This window comes from Erithacus rubecula, assembly GCF_903797595.1.
Source record: "Erithacus rubecula genome assembly, chromosome: 5".
Taxonomy (NCBI): domain Eukaryota; kingdom Metazoa; phylum Chordata; class Aves; order Passeriformes; family Muscicapidae; genus Erithacus; species Erithacus rubecula.
In genome coordinates this window covers 59,191,578-59,203,613 of record NC_136687.1, presented here as the reverse complement: position 1 = coordinate 59,203,613, position 12,036 = coordinate 59,191,578, and the positions used below count along the sequence as shown (strand labels likewise).

Sequence of the window (12,036 nt, the reverse complement as noted above, 5' to 3'; positions counted from 1 at the left end):
AAATTCTGCTTTTTTATTGGTCTTGTGGTTTAGTTGGTTGGGTTTGTTTATTTTCCTAGTTAAATGCTGTTATTTAGAGACTTCTCCCATTCTATATGTGGGCTGTGCTAAGTTTTATCTGGGGCAGCTCTTGTTTTCTAGGACTCACCATTGTCACTGTGGAAAAGTGAATTCCCAGGGATAAAAGACACTATGAGCAAAATGGAGAGGTAATGCAAATTTGTGAGGATTTGCAGAAGTGTTTCAACTGGAATTAATTTGCATTTTGGATAAACAGGGGAGTTATTTGCATTAAACACAAGTCCTTAATTTAATCAATAAATAAAGACTGAAGTTTAAAACACTTAGGAAAAAAGTGGATAGAAAAAAAAAAAAACACTTGATGTGTGTTATCATTTACCTCATTAACATTTTAAAGGATGTTTAATAAAATCCTATGAAATTAATGCTTACTAAAATTTGACACTCAATGTTTTGAATTGCAAGAAAGGCATTCATATCTATGAGTATGTTATACTATGGATCTATGAACATAAATTTGACTTTGCTGAAGGGAAACCTGACTTATTTCAGCTTCATGCAACAAGACACTTACACTTGATTAAAATAATCTTCAATAAGAAAATTGGAGAATAAATAATAAAAAAAAATCAAAAAACAAATGGAAGGTCAAAAGAGATAAAGACTATCTTTAAAAAATATAAAATACAAAAAAAAATAGATTGAAATAGATTTCAAATTTGAAAACCTGTCACAAGGCATCAGGCTACAGAGCTAGAACCCAAAAAAGCTAAATTTTTTGGCATACCTACAGAAGTGGTCACAGCACCAAGTCAGAGAGAGTTCAAGAAGCATTTGAACAACACTCCCAGGCACAGGGTGTGACTGTGCAGGGCCAGGAGTTGGATTCAATTATCCACGTGAGTCCCTTCCATCTAAGCATATTCTGGGATTCTATGAACCACTCTGATGGGCTGAGTGTGCTTCACTGAATTTGCTTTCTAGGAAAACTCAATGGGACTACACCAGCTACAAGCCATGGGAGCAAAAGCAGACCCATCCCCTTCCTGGACACAGTGACAGCACTCAAAAGCTTTCACGGTGAATTTGCAGCTCTGCTGTAGCTTTCCTTTGACTGTTAACTGCACTTTGGCATATAGACCTATTGATACTGTAATTCTAAGACAGCAACATCTAAAACGGTTTTAAATGTGCTCTTGTGTTATCTCCTAATAGATACACTTTATAAATATAAAACTTCCTGCACTGAAAATTGAAACTGTTTAGAAACAATACCAGTTGCAAAAGCAAACACTCGTTCTCAAAGCCAACTGATTATTTCTCTTAGCTCCACACATATACACTTCCTGTATGATCATAAATGCTTCTAGTCTGTAATGATTTCTGGCAATATCTAAGAGCTGTGGAACAATTCATCACTATCTCCTCCCAGCACTCAAACAGAAAAGAAAAGGAGAATTTGGAGTGGCAGAAAGGAGGGAAGAGAACACTCCAAAGTCTAGCAGTGAATCATGTTCTTATTTCTTGATTACAAGCTACACTGCTTATCATACCTAAAGACTATTTCCTTTATAAACTGAAATTTGGTTAATGGCCACCTTAAAAGAAAACTATACAAGCACACTAACTGCAAAAGATGTTGTCATACTCTGTGCTTGGAACCACTGTTGAGGTTAATGGGGTATATTAAACCACTGAGGCATGCACTGCACTAATAACTGGCAGTTTATTATCTCTCCATAACTGATCTAATATGAAATACCTTTCTGAACCTTGTTACATGCTTTGCACACTCAGGTTTTATGCTCTCTGAGTAAGGAAGGAAAAAAAAAAAAAAAATCCCCAAACAATGCCTCTGTCTCAGGTCAGAACAGCAAGTTCTCAGGCAAACATTTAAATTCAACAACGTGCATTACCTTTAACTACTTTGTTTAGGGTCTTAGAGCACAGGATTATTTGTGTCTTCCAAAATGTTAGAGACATCTACTCTCCTTTGACAGCATCCCCATCAGGAGCTAGAAGGCACACTTTGCATGAACCCAGGGACATCAAAGGAAAGCACTGTGCCAGAAATTTGGGGCAGAGGAGACAGAGGTCCTCTATTCCCATACAGGGCATACTGGGAAGAGAATCAGAATACTTTCAGGGTTAAGCCAAGCACACACCTTAGAGAGTTAAAGGCAGATCAAAGTTAATAACTGGATTTTAATGCTGAAAAATGAACATTGACTCAAGTTTGGCACAGACAATTTTTTCTGAACAATTGACGTACTATAACTGAAAATAGATAAGCAAACTTGCTTCAATGAAAACAACTTAGGCTCTAATAACATTTTCTTAAATGCTGGCAAACAATCCTCCTTTTAGACCCAAGTCTTTTCTTATATTAGAATACAGCAGAGAGTGATCTTAAAATATTCAGTCAGAACATCATATAGGAATGCAATATTATTAAAATAAGTAAAAAAATATAGAAATTGAATGGATATTGCATGGTGTTCATAGACTTTGAAGCCAGTAAAAGTAAACTGCTTTTCCAAGTCTTGGACATGAATTTTGATACCAGTAAATACTAATACAAATAATATAATATAAATACTAATAATACTAATTTTGGACCAGTAAATACTACGTTTTAAGTGGACCATTTGAAGCTGTTGTGTATTGAAGGGTTTCTTTAATGCCAAAATGCAGACCTACACAAAGAAACTGAGTAAGCAATTGATGGACTGAAAAACTCCTTCCTTATCACCCTGTGCATTTCAGCCACAACCCAACTGCATGTTGAGGCAAAACCTGAATGTGCAATAACCTCTGTTTGCCCTCAGTGTCACTGGAAGGAAATGTACACATGGAGGGAAGATGTAGCCTACCAGATAGCTGGGAAAAGTGGTGGTTAAGCCCAGCCTAGCAGTTCCAGAGAAGACAGGAAGATTGGCTTCTGTACATTCAGAAATCTGGATAAGCTGTATTGGCTGAAGCGAGAGCAGTGTAAGCCAAGATTTCCTTATCAAGTCTGTCAATTTGCCACTATTTAATTGAAGCTTTGAACCAGAGTATGCCAGTTGTGACTGGACAGGAAACCTGCAAAGAACTCCATCACAAATGACAGAATCTCCTGGGGACCTGCACTTGGCTGCACAGCTCAAACAAAGCATAACACCATAGGCAGAAGGTGACTGGAAATACAAGAAATGTGCAATCATGCTGTCTAGCATGTAAATTACTGTATTTCAACTGGGAAAAAATACTTGCATCTGAAATCTCTTTAACCCTGTACAAATGATGGAACTCCCTCCCTCCTTACCCCACCTTGAAGAAAAAATTCAAAATGTAGATGTTAAAATTTGATGGTCCTTGCATTTACTTCTGTGAATGTAATTGTATGAGCAGTTTCTCTCTTGTTGAACCCATCTCAAAGGGATAACTAAAGAAATTCAAGTTCCACAATGTTTGACTCAACATATGTGTTGACATGCCTAGATCCTTGTGACATCATATTTCAACATCAATTTCTCCTACCTTCCAGGCAAAGCTTACTTTTAATCTACTTGGACAAAGTATTCCACAAATTTAGGTGAAGAGGGCAGCAATACATTACAAATCAATTCAAAGAGATTTAATCTTGTAACCCTTGAGAGCAACCTGAAGAAGCACTGCCCAAAAAAAGGATCTGATTTATCTTGTTGCTGTGACTTACAAAAACTACACTGGTATTCAGCAAAGGCACCAAAATGCCTTTGTACCAGGAATACTGTTTCTTCTGAAGAAACTTGAAGTTCATACCAAAACTTGAGTAAGTTCACAACTTCAGACACAGCTTTTGCTGAAGTTCTGATCATTATCAGATGTCTCCACAATTACTTTTATCTCTTTTCTCTTCCCCTGGCTATAAAAATATTAGTACATTTAGCATGAAACCTCTACTTATATTTATAAAGCAATGGGAAAAGTGACTATAAAACATCTTCCTAACCATAGCTCAAATATACACAGCATTGTCCGCAATAACTGAAATCTAGTCACTGTGGTAGATTCTGATATTTTATTTTTAAGTGAATGAGCAAGTAGCATCTTCCCTGCTATGCCAGTTTGAGTTATGTGCACTTGATTTTAGTCTCAACTCCAAGTCAATACTCTGGCTGTACATAATAATAATCAAAAGCGGCACCAAAGAGCCAATTATTTGCTGTTGTCATTGACAGCAAATATATTTCAACTCAAATCTCCCAAGCTACCTTTATTGTAAGGCAATTAAAGGTCACTGACTTAAGCTACTGGTTTTTATTTGCACAGAAATTGGGACAGAGCCAATATCTGATTTAAACTTCTAATATTCAAGGGGTGAAAGGCTCTGAGACTGCAGACAAATGTGACAACATTTTACAGGACTATTATGTATTTTCATATTACAGAAATATATAAGTATATATAGGAAGAATATACTTCTTATAGATTAAAAGATATATATTCCTACCTATAAGAAGTACTTAAGACCACTAGTCTTGAGCTTGGGTGCCCTGTCCTAGTTTTACAAAGCTTATTCACTATCCAAAAACCACTGCTATCCAAGAAACAATTTACTAGACAGAAACCTGAAGGAATATCACAGACTACTGCTCCTTAGTGTAATAGATTTCAGTCAAAAATCAAGAGCAGCCTAAACATTTCAATGGGCAGAAAAGAGAAGTTAAAAAAATGTTAGGGGAGATTTAACAAATGCATGAAAGAAAATGAGCCAGAAAACATTTGACAAATGAGGGGAAAGAGATGGGTGCTGAGAAACTGCAACAGTACTGACAGTAACTGGTGAGCCAAGTAAAAAGGGCATTAGAAAAGAAAACACACATCATAGTTTGAGATGCATCAAAAGTGGAAATTCCTGTAGTGGTCTAAGCATGACAATGGAGAACAAATTCAGCAGAGCAGAAGGAAAAAAACAGAGGTTTAAGCATTATGTCTAAGTAGTTATATCGGCCCATTTTTGGAGCAAAAATTAATTTCAAACCACTTTCTTAAACAAATACCCTGTGGCAACAACAGAGTGGGTTTGCTTCCAATGCTTCTCTCCTCTGTAGAAGAGGTAACAACCTTTTTTGTTGTTACCTGTGGCTGGCTGTTTCCTGGAAGGGTAGAAGGCTTGGCTTCTAACACCCGTTGAGTGCAAAGATTGTATTTTCAGTAAAATAAACATAATACGAAGTCATTCACCACATACTGCTTCTCTCCCCTTTAGTTTATAATATTAGCTATTTTATTTGCATATTTGTGAGATTTACCAACCTTAAGAGAGTCTAAAGACTACATTCACATATGCAATGGTCAACAGTTTGCTAAAAACAGGATCTAATAATAATAGTAATTAGGAAAATTATACCATCTGAGAGGAATTAGTTACTCATTTTACTGTGGAGGAGGAGCCAACTGTGGAAAGAGAAGACAACACATCATGTATGTTGTGGTGTATATCTCCCTTGCCCAAAACAAACAAAACACAAACAAATAAAATCCCAAAGCATAACATCCCAGCATGGAAAGTCAGAGAAATGTTAAAAAAAAAAAAAAAAAAAAAGTTAAATGAAAATGTAATGTCAGTAATGAGGAGTCCCAAAACATGAGCTACAAGACAACACAATGGTAACTTGCAGATTGGACAAACATTTTCATTCTGACATCTCTTGGATCTTAGTCTCCTGACACACCCTTTATTTTTCCTTCCCCACTCCTAGCAGGAGTGCCACTGAAGAAAACAGAATGTTGTAAGGTAAACAACCACACAGTTGACTTAAAGGCAGGAGGATCAGCAGTGCCTTGACTCTATTCAATACACCATTGTGGGGCCAAGATCTCTACCACCACTTTTATCTGTTGCAGAAATAATTAATATAAACAAATGATCTGCTAGCTGAAATTGTGCTCATCCCAGAAATTACTAATTGGTATGTTCTAATTCTTCTGCACCTATAAAACCAAACCCTATTATAAAGGAGAGTGTAGGCAGCAGTCAAAGATCGACTCTCTTTCCCTTACCCATAAAAAGCCATGTCTGCAGGTCTCAGAGATACTATTTGGAAAGACCTTCTCATTTCCTTTTGGAAAATACCATCATCTTTCCTGTATCAGTTCAGAGAATCTTAGAGCTACATAAAGATACGTCTATCTGGCACATGCCACCTACAGAACATACTAAAAAGACAGTGTATCATTTTAAAGTTTAGAAGTAAAACATGAAATTTCAGGGTTTTTTCTCTTCATTCTGGTCCTCGAAATATGCACAAGAAAAAGTGACTGTACGCGAGACACAAATACAATTGCAGGATGGATAATGCTACTTTATCCTCACCGACAATAAAATCAAAACCACTTTAAAAATGACAGTCACAGCAATCACATTTAGATTTTTCTTTCCATCTTAATGCAATATACTTGTTAGAAAAAAAAACCAGTGGGAAAATAGAGAAAAGAGGGGTAAAAAAAATTAAAAAGAAACTTGCATTGTTTCTTAAATTTAGGAGGGAATTTTTAATAGGATAAGTATGTCTCAAGGATCCAATCCTGCCAGCTGTTTCGCAAGGTGATGCAGTTAATCCACGACCCCGAGGGAAGAACAGGCGAGACCCGCACGCTCAGCCTTACACGCGGCCAAGCCTCGAGGGTCCCACATGGGTCCCTCTTTCGCCCAACACACCCGGAGAGCCCAGCGGCTGCGGAGCTCCGGGAGGGCAGGGGGACCCGCCACAAACCCCGGCCGTGCCCTGCGGGACGGAGCCGCACTGACGGCCGGGGCAGCCCCAGTGCCCCCGGTGCCGCACCGGGACCGGCCGCCCGCTCTCACCTCGGCTCCCCCGCCACACCGCGTACCACAGCAGGGGGAAGGCGGCGCCGAGGCACAGCGCCGGCAGCACCTGCCCGAGCCGCAGCCGCATCTCCCGCGGGCGCTGCCCGCACCGAACCCCGCGCCGCCGCCGCCTCCGCCCGGGCACCGCGGGCCGGGCGTGTTCGCGCTGCTCTGCCTTGCTCTGCCCTGCCCGCCCCCTGCGCCAGGGCCGGGGCACGGCCCGCCTGCCTCGCTGCTCCCGGGCGGAGCCGCCCGGCTCTCCGCCGCGCACCGGCGGTCCCCGCTGCGATTTGCGCGTCCCGCCCGACGGGCACCCGCTGCTCCCGCCGCCCGCCTTTCCCCCGGCAGACACGAGCGCCCACGCCAATTCCCGCTGTAAAACCCCTGGCACAGCCGCCCCATGCTCGGACCCACACCTCTTGACTGCGGCAAGCATAGACTGTTTTCACGACAAAAGCCAGCACTTCGGCAGGTGCTGTTTAGCCTAAGGCATAGCACTGAAAGGAAGAAGATGAACGTGTATTTACAAACAGGTGCTGTGAATCTGCTTGTAGATAGGGCCAGAGACTAGCAGATAAGGAAGTAACGGGAGAAACTACCAGTTTCACAAAACGTTACTAATTGACCCGGGCTGCTGCTTAGCCACAGTCACGCTTAATTCCTGACTTCGAGAAAAATAATAAAGACTCGATAGAGCTATCTTATGCACGGAGCAGCATGGGTGTGATTTTGTGCATGCTAAGGTGTAGTAATTAGACAGACTAGACTGACACCATCATCAGTCCTTTGTTAAAAACTTTTCATGCCTTCTCTCAGGCAACTCTGACTCTTTTCCTCATTAGCTGCTCCACACAGCACTGACTCCTTTTCTCCTCTCTGCAAGTTTTCTCTACAAACAGGCTAACCCCAAGCTGTCCCTTACCCAGCCACTAACTCTGTCTGTCCCTCACACATCATCTTCATACCTTACCTGTCCCTTGCACGATGTCCCTTCCTCGCAGCACAGCCAGCATCCCAAACTGCAGCAGACTCTGAATCTCAAACCCCTCTCAGCTAGCTGACCCATTCTATTATAACCCTCATCCTCTTGGGCAGGCAAGGCTGTCTCCACCTCTCTGCAATCAGACCAGCTGTAACTCATTGAGGAAAATTGCCTTCTGCACTATCCCTACAAACCATCTTCCCACACTAAGGGGGACATGTACTAGGTGAATTGGGAAGTTTGTACCTTCCAAGTACCTCAGCCAATGAGGAAAGAAAGAGGGTGATGTGGCTGGAAAATCAGGATAATAAAGGGGCTGTGTACTCAACAATTGGACAGACCTCACAGGAAATGCCTCATGGTTTCTCCATTTATTCACAAATAAAGTTACAGGACTCCTTCGTCTCCTTTTTGGAAATAAACCTCTTGTGATGTGATTTTTTTCTGCACAACAGTGTAATGGTCAACATTATTTTGCTCATTTAAAACCAATGGGGCGTTTGTTTGCATTTTGTTTATAAGATTGTATCAAGAAACCAAGGTGTGTACAATTAATACATGTATTTAGCAGAGTCACAGAATCAGATAAATAAGCCAAGCTTTTCAGCTCACCTTTAAAGAGGAAGGAGGGCAAACAGCTGCAAAATCTAACCTGATGAAAGTCTAATGGCACACTGGTACCTCTACACTGGTAAAGGTATTATACTTCAGCCATTGTACCTTGCTTCACACAGGTGCCTTTCCATTTAGGCATGCACACCTGTTTGCCTTTCTGTGTCTTCAGCAATCCTTAAGAAAACAAATAAGCTGTCACTGTTTAGAATACATCTTCTGCAACATAGTTTATAAAGGGAATGGATACCTTTTTTACCAAGGTCCCTGGAACCACTTAGAGCAACAGACTTCTAATACAACCACCTATGTTTTGTAAGAAAAAATGTTCCTCCTTCTGATTAGCAGGTATTTAGTGGCTTTTGCTTTGGCATGCTATCTACCTGCTCACAAATCTACCTTTCATTCTGCACCTATGATAAATAAAGTATGGTTTCCCATTTTGTGCTGCAAACATGCAAGGGACAATTTCAGAAATCTGACTGGACTTGGGTAGCTCTCAAAAGCTTTCAGTAAACTTTTTGTTATCTACTTCCTTAATGTATTATTAGCATATATAATTCATTACCTTATTTATCCAGAGGACGTGGTATTTTAGATAATTTGTATTCTAAAAATATGCTTACATTATTAATACAGTATCACTTCCTTCCTTTTCTCTATTTGCTTACGTAACAATTTATCTAATTTTGTGCCAAACCCCCAAATCATTTGTGAGTGTGGTGCAAAGCAATGCCAAATCCTACAACAGTTGTGTCCACACAAAGGTGTTCTGGAGCCCCAATGTCAATGCTGCCTTTGTGGGCCACTCTTTATACTAACAACAGTATAACTATGTCCTTTTTGAAAATTTTAGACCTCACAAATTGTACATTGCTGCTCTGGCAAGGTTAGTGTCACCCTCCTGTGTTTGAATTATGATATGGATGGGTTTACATCTCTGTTTACTATTACTTTGAAATTAAATGTTATTATCCATTAAAAATGCAGGAGACTGCTAGTAGCCTGTGCCAGTATAGAAATGAGCTAAAAATCTCAGTGTGTCTCCATAAATTACCATGAAGCCTTAAGTTCCTGTCCTCTACTCATTTGTTATAAACTTCCTTCTACCTTCTGTTTCTGTGCCTTTGATTTTTTTTTTTTACTGAGAAATCTTCTTTAAACTATACTTTGGATATGCATTTATAATTGGCTAATAAGATGCAATGCAATCACAACACAATCCTCTTCTTCTACTGACCCCCATCACCATTTCCCTCTCCCAGTTAATAAACTAAAAGCTCAGGGCAGTAATTTTAATTGAAGGGTAAATGTAGATTTTGGCACATTTGCAGTAAATTTGAGATTTAGAACTAAGAGGAACAAATGAGCATTAAGTATGCTCCAAATAATGAATAAAATGTCTTTACTGGTTGTTTATCTTTAATAAAGCCAAAGTAAAAATGTAAATGATGCAGTCAAGCCGGAGGGTTGCTGAAGATAAGATTAACAGAAATCTAGCACACGTTTAACTTTAGCTTATGTTCAGAGCAACTAAGGAAAAAACAAAACCAACCCCAAAAAAAGACAAGATTATCACATATTTCCAGAAACCAATACCAAACTGACACAGTGTGCAGGGAAGGTCTGTGGAGATTGCCATTGACTGTATTTGTTGTTTTTCATTAAAGCAGCAGACAGTTAGCCATGCTGAGTTGTGGTGACCATTTACTTGATGCTCACATCATAGACTAGCTCATTAACTTACAGTGAGGTAGTGCATTAAGTGTTCCTCAAAAAAAGAATAAATCAAAAATCTAATGACTGAAACTTCCATAAGCTTTTGGACTTACTTGCAATCAGGGTCCCTTATCTGCTTCATGCTTTCACAGTATGTCCCTCCCAGGGCTCTCTTCATATGTTATTCCACATGCTCAAGAACTGTGCACAACTGGAGTAAGCTGTGCTGGGGGTTTTGGGGGCTGTTAATTGTTTTAGAGCAGTTTTACCTCCCATCTGCATTTTTGGCAAATGGATCATCTTTAAAAAGACTCTGTAGAAGGACACCTTGCTGAGTAACCTGTGATACTTAACACTAAACTGATTCAGGGGACTGGCTCTCCTTACCTGCAAGAGAGAGCTCCTAGGCTTGTCCTTGTGCTTTGTAACTATATCTCCTCTAGCTCAGATGATTGCTCCACATTGTATAGTTTTCACACATCTGTGTGTAAGCAAGAGTAGAGATAAGGAACATTAAAATAAATATTTGACAAAATACAGGCTCCTGGCTGAGCCAAGCAGTGGATTATTTTGTATGTCCTTCATCTGCAAAGGTACATGAACAAAGAATAACTCCTAATAATAATATGTAATAGTTGCTGCCATGGAAAGTTTTCTGATTAGAGACAGATCCAAGTGCTACTGCTGGTTATTTGCCCTGCTGGCACCCAAGAAATGGGATTTTAAAACATCAACAGGTTACAATCTTTACTTCCACTAAAGTCTCTGTGTAGATAAGACTTGGAGGCAACTACTGAACACAAGAGAAGGTTGAATTTTTTTTAAGCTACTGCATGGTATTTTTGACTGTCTTAATATAATTCATTAATTGACTGAACATGATACAGAAGCATCTTGCATAATTCAAGTGCTAACATTTGTACAAAATCAAATATCCTTGCTGGTTTGTAATTTACAAAAATTTATGGGAAAAACTGTCAAAAAAAGAATGCTATAATATCTTATAGTAATTAATTGGTTACAGATTTTACTTTAAAATACAGATTTAAAGTGAAGAAAACATACAAACAAAATTCAGTGTAAGACTAAAACTTGCATTTTTTAAACTCAGAAGTGCTTAATTTAAACTAAGACCTTAAAATCTGTCAAGCTTACCTCAACAGATCTAATTATACCACAGAGAAGTGTTGTGCAATGTACTGTCAACACCAGATACTTTACACATCAGTCCAGGACACTGGAAGCAAAGAGAACTGAGAAGACAATAATCCTGTACTGTATGCATTGTTACAGTAAATCACAACAGGAACAAATCCCAAAACATTTAATAAAAGCTACTTTGGTTCTTAACATTCCACACCAAATGTAATTTCTGTTTAAGTATAAACATAATGAAAAAATATCCATCTTTTAATCCCTTAAAAGACACCATGGGAAGTGAAACCTTTGAAGCAGCAGCACGGTTTAATTTCAGTATTAAAAAAATCAACAAGTCTCATCAGCTAGAAATTTCCGGGTGTTTGTGCAAACCCACGCCTCTAGGATGCACCTGCTGGACTTCCTAAAATTCCAGCAGCTCCTACTTTTAATGAACTGCCTCAGTGCAATCCATGTGTGGGCATAAAGGCTGGCAGGAAGGACCTGACCACCCTTGCATTTCTTCACATTGCAGCAATTCTTCTGCCTTCCCAATATCCAACTAACACCCTGCTGCTGCTGGTGCACCCAGGACTCCTCATATATAACTCCCAGCTAGGTTTAAATATCACAGCAGCAGTGCCAAGTTGTCAGATGGGAAGTACAGAACAATCTTTTTTTTCTCCAAATATTTGCTGAGAGTTGTTTCATATACAAGCTAGGTGGG

At 39.5% G+C, this 12,036-nt stretch overlaps 1 protein-coding gene across 2 annotated transcripts in view; it reads right to left on the bottom strand.

Moving 5' to 3' along the window:
• The window catches only part of MGAT4D (MGAT4 family member D), a 30,136-nt gene extending 22,265 nt beyond the window's left edge, over window positions 1–7,871 (bottom strand). The window contains exon 1 of one of the 2 annotated variants that reach the window (XM_079306296.1): window positions 7,687–7,871. Coding sequence is in view for 1 of the 2 variants with exons in the window: in XM_079306295.1 (XP_079162421.1) it covers window positions 6,857–6,947 (91 nt within the window). In the remaining variant the exon portion in view is untranslated. Of the gene's footprint in view, window positions 1–6,856; window positions 7,034–7,686 lie in introns of those variants that run through there. The other variant, XM_079306295.1, reaches the window with a different exon arrangement.
• Between the last annotated feature and the right edge of the window lie 4,165 nt (window positions 7,872–12,036).